Source organism: Ictalurus furcatus, chromosome 13, assembly GCF_023375685.1.
Source record: "Ictalurus furcatus strain D&B chromosome 13, Billie_1.0, whole genome shotgun sequence".
NCBI lineage: Eukaryota > Metazoa > Chordata > Actinopteri > Siluriformes > Ictaluridae > Ictalurus > Ictalurus furcatus.
The window spans coordinates 14599352-14617625 of NC_071267.1; the positions used below are offsets into that span (position 1 = coordinate 14599352).

At 40.6% G+C, this 18274-nt stretch overlaps 1 protein-coding gene across 1 annotated transcript in view; it reads right to left on the bottom strand.

The window, feature by feature from the left end:
• The window catches only part of atrnl1b (attractin-like 1b), a 129041-nt gene that overhangs the window by 93053 nt on the left and 17714 nt on the right, over positions 1-18274 (bottom strand). Inside the window, exons 2-9 of the mRNA XM_053640575.1 lie at positions 12954-13037; positions 12564-12677; positions 12230-12358; positions 9967-10175; positions 7534-7708; positions 7332-7419; positions 4697-4952; positions 1127-1310 (exon numbers count right to left, since the gene is read on the bottom strand). Coding sequence (XP_053496550.1) covers positions 1127-1310; positions 4697-4952; positions 7332-7419; positions 7534-7708; positions 9967-10175; positions 12230-12358; positions 12564-12677; positions 12954-13037 — 1239 coding nt within the window. The remainder of the gene's footprint in view (positions 1-1126; positions 1311-4696; positions 4953-7331; positions 7420-7533; positions 7709-9966; positions 10176-12229; positions 12359-12563; positions 12678-12953; positions 13038-18274) is intronic.

The window sequence follows — 18274 nt, forward strand, 5'->3', positions numbered from 1 at the left end:
CACTCACATACACATTCACACACCCATTCATACACGCCAATCAGCCTACCATGCATGTCTGTGGACTGGGGGAGCAAACAGGAGCACCCGGAGGAAACCCCCACAGCACCGGGAGAACATGCAAACTCTGCACACACATGGCCACGGTGGGAATCAAACCCCCGACCCTGGAGGTGTGAGGTGAACGTGCTAACCACTAAGCCACCGTGCGCACTAACTTTACATTATTTGGATAAAAAAAAAAAACAGAACTGAATGAAAGATAATATATTTAATATTGTTTTTGTTTTGGTGTGTTAATTTCAATAAAAAAAGTGTGATCATTTTATTGGTTTGTAGTTTTTTAATTCAGATTCACTAAACTCATGGAATGAATTAAAAAGTCTAATATTAATACAATTATACAAAAAAACTATTTTAAAACGGGGTTTAAAATAAATAAATAAATAAATAAATAAATAATCAATCATAAACAAACATTTTCGGTTTCAGCCCAGACTTTTCCTTTCGTCGCATCGCTACTCAAGTGTTGAATGGCACATACTGCATGTAGTATAACTGCTATTTAATTAGAAATAGATACAGCAATAACCTCAGGAATATTGTACAGGCTCTGACTGATTTCGCATTCAAAACTTCAGGCTTGCCTTATTTTACTCTTTTACCCGAGTTGTGAGAATTCATGTCAAACCGAAGCCAGGGAACTCGTAACTTTAATAGCCTTGTCTTTACCACCTTGAAAAAATAAATAAATAAAGCCAAAACGACCTGACAAACTTTATTAAAAGTGTCAACTCAATTCAGAGTGGAGCTTTACAGAAATCCGGATATAAATTTGAAATTGATTCCTAATGACCAAGTCAGAAAGGGAGGCTCTAATGGCTTCTTAATTAGTTGTAGTTTTTTTTTGATGTCAGTAAAACAAGACGATAAGTTTTATCCCCCTACCATCATACTTTATAATCTTTGGTTATCCTAAAGACAACAGATGAATGAGAAATTAAATGTAAAGAATTCCAGAAGCTGTGGGAAATGATTTTGAGACCCCCATAATAATAACCCAAAAAATACTAAACTATTTAAAAAAGATGTACGTTCATGCTTGTCCATGTTAATGGACACTCACCAGATACGAGTGTGCACCTCATAACGGTACAGGTCATCCACAAGGCTATACTTATTAGCAGGCAGGGACTTGTAGCCTCCGTGGACATACACACTCTTGCTGCCGGCGTCATACACGCTGCTGTGGCCGTAGCCCCCCTGAACTGTGGCTCCTCTCGTCTCAGGAACCAGCCATGTGTTTGTTTCTGTGGTCAGAGAGAACAAACCATAATGTGAAATAAGTGCTTGTGTGTGCATGGATAGCAACGACTGACACAAAACACAAGGCAATATAAAAAATAGCCATTTTCTTGGATTCTAAGCTACTGTGTATTTGAGTTTGTTTAGTAACAAAGAGACTGTTTATGGCATTATAGCATTATTAGTTGGTAAATAACTCTTACTGAAACTTACTGAACTCTTATCTGATTCACAGAGAATTTTAATCATAACTAAAGAAAGAATTATCTATTCTTCAACCAGCCCAAGAGAACCCATGTCACTCCCCTCTTCATCTCCCTCCACTGGCTTCCTGTAGCCACTCGTATCAAATTCAATGCCTTGATGCTCACGTACAAGACCTTGTCTGGAACAGCACCTTCCTACCTCAACACTCTCATGAAGGTTTACATTCCCTCACGCAATCTGCAATCGATTAACAACCGACTCTTAGTAGTGCCTACTCAGCGTGGCTCAAGGTCCCTTTCCAGAACCTTCACACTATCTCTCCCTCAGTGCTGGAATGAACTTCCAACCTCAATCCGCACCGCAGAATCTCTCACTATCTTCAAAAAAACAGCTAAAGACCCACCTCTTCCGTGAACACGTAACTAACCCCTATAAAAATAAATAAATAAATAAAAACCCTTACTCTGGCTCTTACACCTCTATTCTGTGCACTTTGCTTTTGTAGAACTCAATTAAAAGATCTTGTATGGTAGCACTACTTGTATTGTTCTCCGCTTGATATATCGCTTTGCTTGTATTTCCTCATTTGTAAGTCGCTTTGGATAAAAGCGTCTGCTAAACGAATAAATGTAAATGTAAATCTAGAAGAACCCAAGTAATGTTCAATTACCAAGTGACAAAACACATACCACCAGTGATTCAGCTCGAGTTTGTAAAGGTCCAGTTCCAGAACATTCCAGCTAACATGAATGAATGCTTAATCATTATTAATTAGTTCATGGCTATAAAGAACAGATTTTTTTTTATTTGATGCAGGGAGAATAAAGTATACTTCTCTGTCTCTTTAAACATTCATTTCATCAACTTCTTAAAATAAGCCAAGTTGGCAAGTTTGCAGGTTAGACCAAAAAGGGTCAATTAAAAAAAACCCAAATAACTAATTTAAAGAAAATCTGTGAAAACTCTCCCCTTTCTGAGTCAATACTCCAGGAGAAAACACAGAAAACACAGTAAGAGTCTAGCAAACCTCATTATTGCCATTTGTGATTATTATGATGTTATTTATAAGGGCATATTCATTTCTCTTGTTCTCTAATGTTCTCCAATGTTCTCCATATAGTTCCCCACAAATATATACACATGTTTATGTTTAGTTCCACATGTATGATTAAAATAATTAAACTATAAGACTTAAAACGGAAACTAAAAGAAGATTAAACTAAGAATTAAGACATAAAAGTGAGAAACAGGAACTCTGGCACTGGTCAGCATGGTTTGCCAGCACACTCTCCAGAAATAAAGGTATTAAACAGTACTTTTCCTTTTCACTGCATCTTCAATATGCAGCTTTTACCTGTGTGCATGTGGTGTACCTTCAAAGCTTTTTGTGTAAAGCTTACTGGATTTAAGGATTACTGCAACCTTAAATTCTCTATATTAAGGGATATTCAATATAATAGTAATAGATAGTGCATGTGTGTGTATATATAATTTTATAAATTCACTGATACAAAATTTCTCAGCCAATACCGATAACCGATTATTCACCGAGTGATATCGCCTGATACTGATAGTTCTGCCTTTTATGCCTTCTTATAACTTAATAATTAATTTAAAAGAAAATAAAACAATTCTATTTCTATTATTTATATATATATATATATATATATATATATATATATATATATATATATATATATATATATATATATATATATATAAAATTTTTATTATCATTATTAATTTATTTTAGTGCACTCCACTAATTTTGGCAACCTTGGTAGATATGTGTAAAATACTCTGCTCTCATGGATATCAAACTAAACTGGACAGGAAACTAAATACAGGTTTATCCAAAAAACATCTTTGTTTAATATATTTGTGCAATAATTATTGGCACTCTTTTATTCAATACTTTGTGCTATCTCCCTTTGCCAAGATAACAGCTCCGAATCTTTTCCTTAGGGCTGTGACGGTGGCCATGACAACCGCACCACCGCGGGGGTGTCACATCATAAGCAACGTTAATGTTTCTGCTTGAGTGGGCACTATGACCAGTACAAAGTTTGGTATACAAGTATAATAATAATAATAATAATAATAATAATAATAATAATCACAGTTGCAATATTAATTTGCATTTATAACCTACCATATAGCAGGAGATTTTACGTTAATACACAAATTACGTAATCATAATCAAAGACCTTATATGGTGGTGTGTGTTAGCTTGGCGTGGGTTTGTTTGAGCGCAGCAAAATCCATTCAGGCGAATTCTGCGATTTCACTTCGGGTTCTGCCGCTGCGATGGATCTTGTTGGGAAACCGAATGTTACATCGGCAATCTGGGAACATTTTGGATTCGAGCTTAATGAGAGAGGTGAACCAATAAATTTGGATGAACCCATATGTCGGCTTTGTGGGGGAATAATATAAGTGTTAAACGGGCAAACAATACAAATCTCAGGATCCATCTCCAGGCATGTCACCTAGCGCGTTTTTTAAATTTTATTTAATATTTCGCTTTTTAACATATTATTTAGGTTACTGTCCTACTGGTATTTCTTTCAAAGTTTTACAGGCTTGTGGAATACTACACTTGTAAAAGAAAAAGTATTAGTCAGAGAAGCGTGCGACTGTGTTTCACTTCTTCTCCTCTCCTATACGGGTCACAATACCGTATCACACAGCGCCCTCAGGTTGTTTCTCATTGCAACAACATGACACAACAAGGCTGTTTCACTGACAAAAGTGCTAAAATAAAGCCTCATTTATTTATTTATTTTTATATTTAGTAAATATATTTACTGAAAAAAATTGACACGTTCAATACTTATTTCCCCTACTGTGTGTGTATGTATGTATATATGATACTATATTCACATTTTGAGATGAAAGACATTCACATTTTGAGATGGGAGACAAGAGAAAGTACATTTTGGTGTCTTTATTAAGAGTGCCCCTTGGAGATACACTACCATCTACTGTGCCTGTAATGTAACTGCTCTTAATCCTCTTTAACCTTCTGACCATAATAATATCATTCATCATTATACATACAACTGACCGGATAATGTTTGTTCACACATTCTCAACGGAGACTGAACTTGGACCTCAGAACACTGTTGGTACCGATTTGAACCACCTTCCGTGCTATTGAACATCAAGTCAGTCACACACTCACTGATGTTGTACTCCTGCACGTTGCTGATGTAGCTGTAGATGGAGGAGTAGCCGAAGATGACCACCATTACCACGTCTCCTGTGTCCAGTTCGGCTATGTGTGCAGAATGACCCTCCACCGCGTAGACCTGACCATGAGCCGGCGTGCTTGGAGACTGCTGAGCCCATGACTTACTCTGCATATTAAACACCCACAATTCGTCTGTTACATTACCCGAGCCCATCTCCAACTTTCCCCCGAACATGTAGAGTTTATCCTGCAGGGACACAGACAACGCAGAGACAAAGAAATGGTGCAGAGAAAATGTGTTAATGGTGCATCTCTGATCAACGCTGTTTTTAAAAATAAAAAAATGTAAAAGAAACTTCTTAATTAGAACTAAATAGCTGAAGTAAAATGAGGTGAATTTAGGAAGAAAAAAAAAGGCCTTTAGAACCGATAGCTCGGACTGTTCGAGTGTGAAAACTGCTTTTCAAACGCAGTCTCTGGATGTGATCTCTGCTCCAACTTTAAATAGGAAAATATGTGAAACAACTCTATATGTGGAAAAGATCTGCTCCCAGGATTGGGTATTAACTCATTTAACTCTTTTTCCTAACAGTGGGAATAGCAAAGGATAACCACCTAGTTTCATGGGGACAGAAATGTTGTTGCATATACAGTACTGTGCAAAAGTCTTAGGCACCCCATTTTTTAGTACAAACTAAAAGTACAAGAACATTTTTATTTTATGACTTCTACATTATCGATTCCAAACACTGGTTTTCCAGCACAAAATGTTACAGAAAAATGTTTGTATGTCAGTAAAGAAAGCAGTGTATTACATACAAGGGACACTTTGCAGATACACAAAAAAAAAAAAAACACAATGAAGGCCCCTGGGCTTTGATGCAAAAATAAAAAGCAAGTGCGACAGTCAAAGTCTCCAGAAGAACCGCGACAGGTTCAGCAAGATGCTCAATAACACTTACAGCTCATTTCATTATAAAACTGCCAAATTGTACCGGAGACTACTACTAATATTTTATAAAGCAAATGGTCAACACACCAAATATCTACTTCATTTATTTCCGTTTCCTGCTCTTTATAGTATTTTTTTTTAAATGTAGAAACATTTCATTTCATTAAGTTTGAAGGCATCTTTGCTCTACAGCATTTCTTTGCTTGTGCCTAAGACTATTGCACAGTACTGTATGTGAGCAGCTAAAAGGCTTTACTCCAAAAAAGTCAAGCGGATTAAATATATAATAAATTGTTTATATAAATGTTAGTAAGAACAATGAAGATGTGTTCCCATTCTCTATTGTTCTGCTACATTTACAGCAGGAGTAATGTACTGAAGAGGAGGGAGGAAAAAAGAAAAAAGAAAAAAAAAACCCTGTGATGACAATGCCGTCTGTGAATAAGCCCATAATTAAACCTTGGTGCAGACAATTCAACTCGAACCTAACTTTTACTTAAAGCAAACTTCGCATGACAATTTCTCCACCAGGATTCAAACAGACTCGTGTCTCCTCAAAGTCCACGAGGCCGGAGAATACAGATGCATTTCAAAAAATTCTGCAATTTCATTCAAAAAGTGGAACGTTCATATATTCTAGATTCATTACACATAAAGTGAAATATTTCAAGCTTTTTTGTTTGTTTTAATCTTGATGATTACAGCTCATGGAAATCCAGTATCTCAAAATATTAGAAAAAAGAATTTATAATACAGAAACGCTCCCATGGATTCATTTGAAAACTGCGTTTCCGTGTTGTTGTGTGGACTGAGAAAACAAGATATTCAGAAACAATGACTCATTTTCAGCCAAGTGACGCAGTCATGTGATCCATTCAACTCGTACCAAACCAAATGGTGGACGATGTTGTACTGAGGTTGTTGTGCCTGCTGTACAGTTTGATAGCATTGTTAAAGATTGTCACTTTGTACAACCTTCAGACTGCATTTTTAAATAAACGCCAAACGTAAAATGATGCAGACCAAAGCTTCTTACTTTTTTACGCATGCGCAGTATAGGGATGAAAATGTTTTCAGCATGGACTAGCAGACTTTGGAAAACGTTTCAAAATGCCAGTGTAGAAGGAGAGCGTTTTAAAGTGAAAACGCAGTTTTCAGATCTATTCGGATGAATGTGGACGTAGCCTCAGTGAAGAGAGAACTCCACAGCTCCTAGGCAAATTGTTAGCTAAAGACTTTGTGCCTTTTCCTCAAGGATATAAACATGATAGGAAGAAGAGGATAAAGGCTATGATTTAGGGCTGCAACTAACGATTATTTTCATAATCAATTAGTTGGCCAATTGATTTTTATTTATTTATTTATTCGATTAATCGGATGGGGGGCGTTCAGTGACATTTTTTCATTTATTTAAAATAAAATCCACAAAATGAGTGTTACGAATATAAACTTAAGACTACTAAAACTTTACACAACTGTTTGTCCAATTAAGCAAGGCTGAAAAGAACCCAAGGACTGTAGTTTAATTCAGTGCTTTTTTTGTATCTATAAAAATAATACATATATATATATAGAGAGAGAATTTATGCATTACATTACATTACATTATATATATATATATATATATATATATATATATATATATATATATATATATTTCAAGAGTCGTGTTACCTGATAGTGTGCGAGAGAGTGGCCGTATCTCGACACAGGCCCACTACTGCTAGCCACAGTGTTCCAGGTGCCACTATCCAGATTATAACTGCAGAAAGACAAGAAAATATTTCTGATTTATGATCTTCAAACAGAACAAAAAAGATCAGAGTACGAGCATTAGCCTTAACAACTTACATAAATTAATTCATCAGTTACTCACTTTAGAATCATCTGGAAGTTGCTATAGTTAAACGCGTAGCCACCAACAACCCACATGACCTTCTCCTGAACTACTGCCTTATGGGATGCCCTGCCTAGTGATGTACCAAAAGGCTTCACTGTGGGCATGACCCAGTATGACTCAGTGGAGGGCACAGAGAGGGAGCAATCCGGACCTGAAAGAGAAAGAGAAATACAACATAACGCATGAGAGAAGGCCACATCTCCTGGTGTCATCATAATCCCATCTTTATAATCCCAGGGTTAGGAACACTATGGGGCCTCAATAAGTAGCATGTTTACACATTCTGTCCCTGATTCATTATCTTCCATATCTATTCCCATAGGGCCACAGAAAGACAGACAGAGCTCCTCTGCATTGGACCCTCGTGGGACTGTGTGATGTCAAACCTGGAGAATAATTGGGTCCTTGGCACACTGTTATAATCATGAGACTGAATGATGATACTACAGGACAGCAGAGGTTGCCGCAGTGTGCAGGAGCAAGAAGCAGCCACTAGCACTTCATCACCAGTAGAGGGAGACCGTACACATGATTATTTACAACCATACTGCTCTCTGAGGGTGGCTGAATTGCATCGTTTTTATATTTCAGAGAGGACAGAGGAGAGGAATGAGGAGAGGAAAGGAGAGGAGATGGAGGAGAATAAACAAGGAGGAGAGGAGAAGGTTGAGAGGAGAGGGAGGAGAGAAGAACAGGAGAGGAGATGGTGGAGAGGAGAGCAGATGGAGGAGAGGAGATGGTTGAGAGGAGATGGTGGAGAGGAGAGGAGATGGTTGAGAGGAGATGGTGGAGAGGAGAGGAGATGGTGGAGAGGACAAGAGATGGTTGAGAGGACATGGAGGAGAGGAGATGGTGGAGAGGAGACGGATGAGAGGAGAGGAGATGGTTGAGAGAAGGTGGAAAGGATAGGAGATGGTTGAGAGGAGATAGAGGAGAGGAGAAGAGAGGGAGGAGGAGAGGAGAGGAGAAGAGAGGGAGGAGAGGAAAGGAGAGAGAGGAGACAGAGAGGAGAGGTCATAGAGAGGAGAGAGAGAGGTTAGGAGAGGAGAGGAGAGGAGAGAGAGGGGTTAGGAGAGTAGAGGAGAGGAGAGAGAGGGGTTAGGAGAGGAGAGGAGGGGAGAGAGAGGGGTTAGGAGAGGAGAGGAGGGGAGAGAGAGGGGTTAGGAGAGGAGAGGAGAGGAGAGAGGGGGGTTAGGAGAGGAGAGGAGAGGAGAGAGGGGGGTTAGGAGAGGAGAGGGGAGAGAGGAGTTAGGAGAGGAGAGAGATGGGTTAGGAGAGGAGAGGAGAGGAGAGGAGAGGAGAGAGGGGGGTTAGGAGAGGAGAGGAGAGGAGAGAGGGGGGTTAGGAGAGGAGAGGAGAGGAGAGAGGGGGGTTAGGAGAGGAGAGGGGAGAGAGGAGTTAGGAGAGGAGAGAGAGGGGTTAGGAGAGGAGAGAGAGGGGTTAGGAGAGGAGAGAGAGGGGTTAGGAGAGGAGAGGAGAGAGAGGGGTTAGGAGAGGAGAGGAGAGAAGAGAGAGGGGTTAGGAGAGGAGAGGAGAGGAGAGAGAGGGGTTAGGAGAGGAGAGGAGAGGAGAGAGAGGGGTTAGGAGAGGAGAGGAGAGAAGAGAGAGGGGTTAGGAGAGGAGAGGAGAGAGAGGGGTTAGGAGAGGAGAGGAGAGAGAGGGGTTAGGAGAGGAGAGGAGAGGAGAGGAGAGAGGGGGGTTAGGAGAGGAGAGGAGAGAGGGGGGTTAGGAGAGGAGAGGAGAGGAGAGAGGGGGGTTAGGAGAGGAGAGGAGAGGAGAGAGGGGGGTTAGGAGAGGAGAGGGGAGAGAGGAGTTAGGAGAGGAGAGAGATGGGTTAGGAGAGGAGAGGAGAGGAGAGGAGAGAGGGGGGTTAGGAGAGGAGAGGAGAGGAGAGAGGGGGGTTAGGAGAGGAGAGGGGAGAGAGGAGTTAGGAGAGGAGAGAGAGGGGTTAGGAGAGGAGAGAGAGGAGTTAGGAGAGGAGAGGAGAGAGAGGAGTTAGGAGAGGAGAGAGAGGGGTTAGGAGAGGAGAGAGAGGAGTTAGGAGAGGAGAGGAGAGAGAGGGGTTAGGAGAGGAGAGAGAGGGGTTAGGAGAGGAGAGGAGAGAGAGGGGTTAGGAGAGGAGAGGAGAGAGAGGGGATAGGAGAGGAGAGGAGAGAGAGGGGATAGGAGAGGAGAGAGAGGAGTTAGGAGGGGAGAGGAGAGAGAGGGGTTAGGAGAGGAGAGAGAAGGGTTAGGAGAGGAGAGAGAGGAGTTAGGAGAGGAGAGAGAGGAGTTAGGAGAGGAGAGAGAGGGGTTAGGAGAGGAGAGAGAGGGGTTAGGAGAGGAGAGAGGAGAGATGGAGAGGAGAGGAGATGGAAAGGAAGGAGAGGAGAGAGAGGAAGGAGAGGAAGACTGAATGGACTGCAGTACCTTGCCAGCTGTCATTGCATACACACAGCTTTTCCCCAGTGAGGTCGCAGTAGCCATGGTCTGGGCTGCCACAGTTGTTCCTGCAGTAAGGTATGTCACACGCTTTTCCCTTCCAGTATTTATCACACTCACAGTACACTCTGCTCGCTATGGAGTTAGAGGTGGTGCACTTGCCATGGCCCGAGCAGTTATTCGGGCATGAGTTAATCCTTTTAGGAGAGAGAAAAAGAGGACATTGAAAGAGAAATCTGCCAGGTAGTGGGAGGGCTACAGAAATAAAAATGATGAAATGAATGGATAAGCCTCTGGATATTAAAAAGAAAAAAAAAAAAAAGAAAAAAAAAAAAGGATGACAGATGTGCATGGAGGAGATGAGACTGACTGTGATTATAGAGCAAAGGCAGCTCTCAGAACAGAAGCCTCCTCTACAAGAACATGAATTCATTATTACCTTTAATTCCCTCCCTGTTAGTATTCAATGACACATTTAATCAAATTCACTGTATTTAAAACACAAGTGCTAGAAGTGTTACCAATAACAAATAGCAAAATAACTCGAAGCTTCATTAGTTGCTCACTGTTTCCACTACAAACTACAGAATTCAATTCTCTTTTAAAGACTTGTTTCTTTCAGTGTGGCTGATATTCTGCAGTTCTACACCCATGTGTCCTGGCGGTGGTCCACAAACTCGTTCACAGTCACAGGCTTAAAACCTCTGGAACGTTTCTGTTTCTCCAAGAATGTTTCCCGTCTCCTTAAGCATGCTTTAATATGTATAGATTTCCCCATTTTTGTATGTGTGTGTACATATTTGTGTTCTTCTTAAGCCCTGTTCACACCGGGCACGAAAAGCAGTTCGTTTAACGCCCCAATGGCTGTCAATGAGAGTGTTCACACCCAGGTATAATACGCGTGGTATAAAAGCGGAAAAATTTTTTTTTAACATCAAGGGGTTCGTTTTTTTTTTTTTTTTTTTTTTGGACATGTCGCGTCGAAAACTGGCCGACCAATGAGATTCACGCTTTTGTTCACGCGCCCAGAGCCGCTGAAGTTACATAAAACTACGACTTGATGGCGCTCAAGTACGAAACTGTCTTACAACGAAGACGCCGCCGAAGAAGATGAAGAACATGCCAGCATCCACCATTATAGAGAGTGTATAAGTGACACACCCGAAATAAAACGCTTAATGCTAATAAACCCTTCTGCCTACACACATAAACAAGGTGTCCTCTGAGAGCACCAGATACAAAATTACCCACTAAATACTATACGAGTGTATTTATTATGTTGTGGCTATTTTTTTGACGACACTGAAATGCAAACATATATTCTAAATGATCCAAATGATTCTTTCAGTGTTGTTTTATACACTAAATAGAACTGTTTGTTTGTCTCTTCCCTGCAAATATGCAAGTGATAATCCGCTGTTTGATAGTCCATTGTATTTGTTTGGAACCTGACACACACACATTCATAAATATATAAATATATATATATATATATATATATATATATATATATATATATATATATATATATATATATATATATATATATATATATACACACACACACACATACTTATATATATATATATATATAATATATACGCACATACATACAAGTATTCTTGACCTCTTATTCAAATAGCCAAGTGCACCATTATTGAGTCGTTGTATTATAATAGTGACCACAAAAAAAGACTAGCACAGCAATAACTGCCTTATATAAGACCCCCCCCCCCCCCACAAGAAGAAAAAAATTCTATTAAAAAAAAATGTAATAATTTGAGTCTTCCCATAAGTATGTGAATGCTATTGCTGTGACTTTGATATAATTCAAATCATTAACTATTTTAAAAGAGTATATTGTTTAAAATGAGAGCTTTAAGGATTTAGTTTTAAAGATGTATTTGTTGCAGTGGGCAAATCTCCAAATACCTTACATTTCACAAAAGTGCATACGTGCTTTTGCGAGTTTGCAAAAAGTGTCTGAACGGCTTAAAGACGTAAATACTGTCTCTCTTATTCTTCTCGGTGATGAGCGGGTGTCTGAAACGGAAAGCCGCCTTGTGTACCGGGGTATTTCTGCTTTTCAATTAGCGCCATCTACTGTTTGGGAGTGAATCAGCACTTTCATTCAGCGCGTCTCTCGCGTTTAACGCCTGGGTGTGAACGCGTCCAAAAACGTCCCAGCGTAAACAGGCCCTTAGGCTTTGGAAAGCCACTACAGTTGTTAATCAATCTTGCTATTACTCACGAGTAAAAGATCTCAAATCCAGTCAGGTTGTAGGCTGCGTCACTGAAAAAGTGCAGGAGCGCGTAACCAGAGTTGGTCTCCACTTCAGGGACGGTCTCATTACCCGGAACCTCTGGCACAATCAGACCGCTGTAGGCCAGGAACGATTAAACGTTAGCCGACCTGACATGATGTTTCATTGTAGAATACAGCGAAAAACACAACTCCATTTATCATCCTGAACAGTGAGGCTCAACAGACCCATTCATTATGATGACAAAGATCATATTGCAGAAACCACCGAGTCAGCTGTGAAGACAGAGCGGCGGGGAGAGGCGGGAGGGACGCTACTCACCTGAACACAGCTACTAAAGGAGCGTAAATGGAGTCTCCATCATAGACGTACATGTGGTCCCAGCTACATTCGGTCGCGAAGTGGTTAAAACGCAACCTCAGCACAGCGTTCGGGCTGCAAAACAAAAGCAGCCACATCGTGGTTTTTTTTTTTTTTCATCCTTCTGTCTTACCGACTAATCTGTAAGACTGGATTACAGCAGACTTGTGTCTGCGAGTCAGAATGTGGCTCTCCACACCTTTTCTTTTCTGATAACATAGCGAGGATAATAACAGCCCGCGTGCACTACTGTAGCAAATCTAAATAGCTGTTAGACTAAAGGAGGTTGCAGATAGTGCAGGCAGCAAGCAGCAGGTGAAGCATGAGACAGATTCAGACGAGAACACTTACTAGCCCTCAATCAGCCAGGTGCATTTGGTTTTGTACTTGTAGTTGATGGGGCCATCTGTCAGGTACCCTGATGGATCAGTCAACCTGAAAGACAAAATTCCAGTTCATAATCAGCAGGCAAACTCTCACAGAGGAAGAACACAGTGAAGACAGCAGGCCTACACAGTACCTGCTTTATTATTATTATTATTTTGAATTGGCTATATATAGCATTCTCCATGTGACTGTAGTTCAGACTAGTTAAACAGGCTCTTCTTTGTAAGTCAAGCACTGGTTTCTGCAGTTATTCATGACCAGATGGACTCAAGTTTGTGTGGGAGCAATTCTAGGATGATTCACCGAGCAGCAGAGCCAATCGGTTCACCCCCCCCATACCCCCCGGTCCGCACCAATGAGAGACAGGAACCCTGCGGAGCGACAGAACTCGGTTCTGCGTTGCGTCACCGTGGAACTCAAGCTGTGTGTGCCATGGGCTGCAGTGCCTAACGCCAGCATGTTGCATTGTTTGCGTAAAGAGGGCCTTTGTCTGTTGATGTCAGCTCGAGAGCGCGAATCTTTATAAACAATGCCTGCAATATTCTCGAGGCACGCTCTTAAACAAACACGTTTAATTCTTCTCAGATAGCTACACAGTCCTCAAAGCGCATTGGAAAAGAAAAATCAATCCACGTGTCTTTGAAAAGACCTCTTTGTCAACAGTTTTATTGTTGACTCTGGTGGAAAACAGACCTTGGAATCGACGAGAGGGCAAAAAAAATGCAAACTTTTCGCTCTCTGTGTCGTCTGTAAATGAAACCGTTTTCACACCCGAGAGAGTCGTGAAATATTTACACCTCTATATTCAACAGGTGCGTAAACGTCACAAAGTCCAAGACACGCACTGTACTTTAAGACAGCAGCAACGGAGCAGAAAAGGAAACTAACCTGAAGGTAGAAATGATATTTTGATAGTCCACAGAACAAACTCACAACGTAAACAGAAAGACTTCTCCTTATGACATTTATATTCACCTTATTTGGCTGATGCCTTCATACAAAGCCACATACAACCGAGCAGTTTAGGATTAAGCGCCTTGCACAAAAATAAAATAAAATAAAGGTACATAGGAAATGACAGTGGTCTCATTACAGAGGAGGACTAATCAGAAATTCATGAGCTAACCCACTGGGCAAGTGAGAGCTCTAATGTGCTGCCCAGTCTTATGTTTTTAAGTCTTATCCTGGAATACTAATTCACTAAGAAAATCTCATCTCATCTTAACGTGAGATAATTACATTATTGACTTATCTTACGATATATGGAATATGGACGCATCTTACAATATAATATCGAATTTAAGATGGTGCTAGTGCTTACTCTACGATTTTAATGTGAATACATACTGCTGAAAAAAATGACACGCTATGACGATATGAACAATGCACAAACAATGTTTTTTTTTTTTTGAAGAACAAAAATCTAGAAAGAATAGTTCTAAGGTTTCAAATAATCCAGTCGTAGTCGATAACGTTGGGGATTGAGTCTCTTAAGCTGCATGAGCTGAAGCTGAAAGGTGAACGAACGGCGGTAAACTGAAGAGCTTTACTAGCAGATTAACGAACTCACCCGAACGCATCCTATACACAGAAGAGATTAATCAGACCTATACATAAACATAATATTACAGCTCGCTTCTGCACAAAATGATACGGACGTAGAAGTGAGCATGAACTCGAGTAAGGTGCTGACGATAACTGAAGATAAGAACTAAAGCAGAAAGAATTCACAATATTGTATGACAGTAGTGCACTCACTGTAATGTTATCATCTCAGGGCAGTTTTCACATGGTTTTGCTAATACAAACTGATCTATGCTTACGTTCATATATATAACACATTAATATTTGGGTTCATTTACGCATTCTTTCAGTTGACTAATATTCGCTGCCATTTTAGTCAGAGTAAAACTGACTCAAATGAATAAATATATGACAAACTATCGACTAAATTTAAAAGTATATTTGTCAGAAGACAAAAACTGTTGGTTGACGCTTCCATTCCAATGTCTGAATATCATTCTTAAAGAGTTAAAAGTGCATTGCTCTTCATTATATCAGTGGAATGAAATCGTTTTTAAAAACGACAATAATATCGTTTAGCGCGTTTATTTCTGGGACAATATACTGAACCGTCCAAAAGTAGTTACCATTACAAAAGACAGGCCTACTGTAATTAATACAGACACAGTCGAGTATATCGGTAGTTGATAACTCCATGTGGCTGTAGTCACCGTCTTCTTTTCAAAATGCCTGGAGGTAGAACATCACATTTGTGCCCTGCGTGAAAACTCGGCAAGTTGTTGCCCGTCGATTCGGCTACGAGTCGTGGTTTTTTCGGGATTCGGAAGGAGTAGCACGTGCTATAGTTAGAGCAGAGAAGTGAGTCGCATCATGAAGCATATTATTAAGTGCTATGTACATACCAATTGTAAAAAAATATATATAATTTTGTGTTTCTAGCGAGAAGGGGATTTCTTTCTCTGGATGCTGAATGAGAGAAGAAAAAAAAAAATTCGAACCACTAGCAGCCTGAGCTTATTTGTCCACCCTGCATTAACCATGAACACTGAATGAGTTCAATCGATCAACCAAGAATGCTATATAGCTTGAAAATAGATAACGACAACAAAATAACAAACTCTTGCTCGATCATCTATTCAATCTATTAATAAGTACTAGAAAACAATACAAGCCAGTATTGGGTCTCGGGTTTGAAATGCAGCCAATTAAACCACAGCCCCGCTGTCTCTTTGCCCTATATTCTTGATGTCTATAATCAGCAGAGAGCAATTTTTAAGGGCAGTGAAAGACCAAGAAGACCATAATCAAGGCTTCCCACTTCCTCTTGCCTGCACAAAGGGGAGGATCCATCATTCTGGCTCGGTCGTGAAAGAGCACTCAAAGACGCAGGCTCGCTCAGAATGCTGCAGACGCACAGCAGCAGCAACGCGAGCGGTAATGATGAGGTGAACTCTAGGAGGGTCGGCGGCTCAATTATTCACCGCGTCTCCATGAATGTTTTATAAGGCACTTTCGCTGCAGATATATCTGTATCTAGTCCAGCAAACTTTGAAGCCAACAACAGATGAGATCAGTTAAGATGAGATGCATGGAGAACGTAATATAAAGTCGGTGCTGTAACACACGGCAGAGGTTTCGCTCGGTGCTGATGGGCTCTGTGGAAGCAGGTAAAGACGGCAGACTGAATGGTCGTATCCCCTGCGGTGTGTATTCATAGTGGGAGGAGACATGTGCGGGGCCTCAAATGCTGCTACTCTAGTGAGTCTAGTTACAGATTGTGTGTCTAAACGTTAGCCTGGTTCCTGGTCATGTGACTAATCGGTCTATTGATATCCACCTATGGTTTTGTGTCTATGAATACCCAAAAACTTCAACAGCAGTGGACAAATCATGTGTGTGTGTGTGTGTGTGTGTATATATATATATATATATATATATATATATATATATATATATATATATATATATATATATATATACACACACACACATACACATTATCTAGGTTTAAAAGTGGTAGGAAACGTGGTATAAAAACATGCAGCAATATAGTTCGCTAGTTGAGTTCATTCATACAAGGGAAGTAAACAACTATACGATCATGTAACGCATTGTTTGTGCCCTTGACACAAAGGTTTTTGGCTATGAGCTGCGGTGTTCTCTCCCCGCATGGCATGTCTAATATTATGACTCTAACTACAGTCATAATTCTCTCTTGATCTGTTTAACTGTGAGGTGACGTTTTGTGCATGTTATGCCTCAGTGTAGCGCAGCAGGAAGTGGGATTTGGAACCGACAGTCCACACGCTGGCCCTGTTTACACTAGTGCGTTTTCGTTTAAAATGGCATTTTAAAATGAAAGGGATCCTCGTCCACACTGGCGTTTCCGCTGTGTTTCAGACACGATCTCCGTCCACACGACACGACCAAATACGCATGTCACATGACCGTTCATGCACACTGTGCATGCGCATACAAGTGTAAACAGGAAGTTGGTTGCTAGTCCAAACCGGAGTTCTATGTAGTGCTTACGTCGCTCGAAATGGGATTTGTTGCAGATTGCTCTAATCATAGCTTGCCTCTTATAATAAAATTATTTATTATAAAATTATATATGTATTACAGAATACAGAATTTATCCGCACAATGGCTGCTAAGAATAACAACAAAGCGAGCAAAGTTTGCGGTTCAGTCTCAGTGTTGTTGTGTATACGATCAAGGTAGCGTAATGGTCATGTGGTAGGGGCTTGACGAATCAGGGAAGGATAGGCAATGATCCAGAAGAACCAATCAGGGAGCGAATGTGGGCGAAGCCACGCCTTTGTATTCAAAAGTCTTTGTTTTGGTCTGTTTACACTGAAACGCGAGCCCGGAGTTTTCAAACTAAAACGGGGTCTTCGGCGTTTCCAGAAGTCTCCGTTTTCGAGGGTCGAAAACGACGGAGTAGTGTAGACTACAGGCGTAACTGTAGCAAAAGTCATGCGTTTTAAAACAAAAATGCACTAGTGTAAACAGGGCCTATAGGTGGTTTTCACACATTTGCTGCAGTCCGAATCCGAGTGCGATTGTTCCCAGCGCCCGCTGGAGCATTGGTCTGGTTTCAGACTCACCCGAGTCTATAGAACCCCGGTGCATTTGCGTTCATCTTACGTCATCACAAACATGCTATTATGCGCAGCAGATATTATGCGCAGCAGTGGACCTCTCCTGTGCCCCACATAATCCCCTACCACTCATGGTACACTTGTGTTGTGGAAACTGAACGCGCGCAGGTTACTTTACTTCCTGAACAACTGGGGACCCAAGTACAAGTTGTGTTCTTGTTTACGGGACTCGCAGCACAGGTCCAGTTCAAACAAACTCAGACTCCCTACACCACCTCCTACAGGTGGTCTCGCGTTCGGCACCGCGGTGCGCGTCCCAGTCCGTATGACAGCTTTCATGTGACCAACTTCATGCAACCCGTGCCCTGTTTCGCACTAAACTACAAGTCCCCAAAGTTATAACCATGAAGCACAATACACAGTGTCCTGCGCTAATCAGATAAGATAAGATAATACTTTATTAATCCCCAGATGGAGAAATTAGGGACATAGACGCACAACATTCAAGTTCAACACAATTTCGATACAGTCTCGATATAATACACTTAAAATACAGCAAAATAAGCATGGCCTGAATATATGCTTTAGATTTCAGTTGATTCAAACATTCAATACTACAAAAGCACAATAACTGAAACTTTATAATAGTGTTTGTGT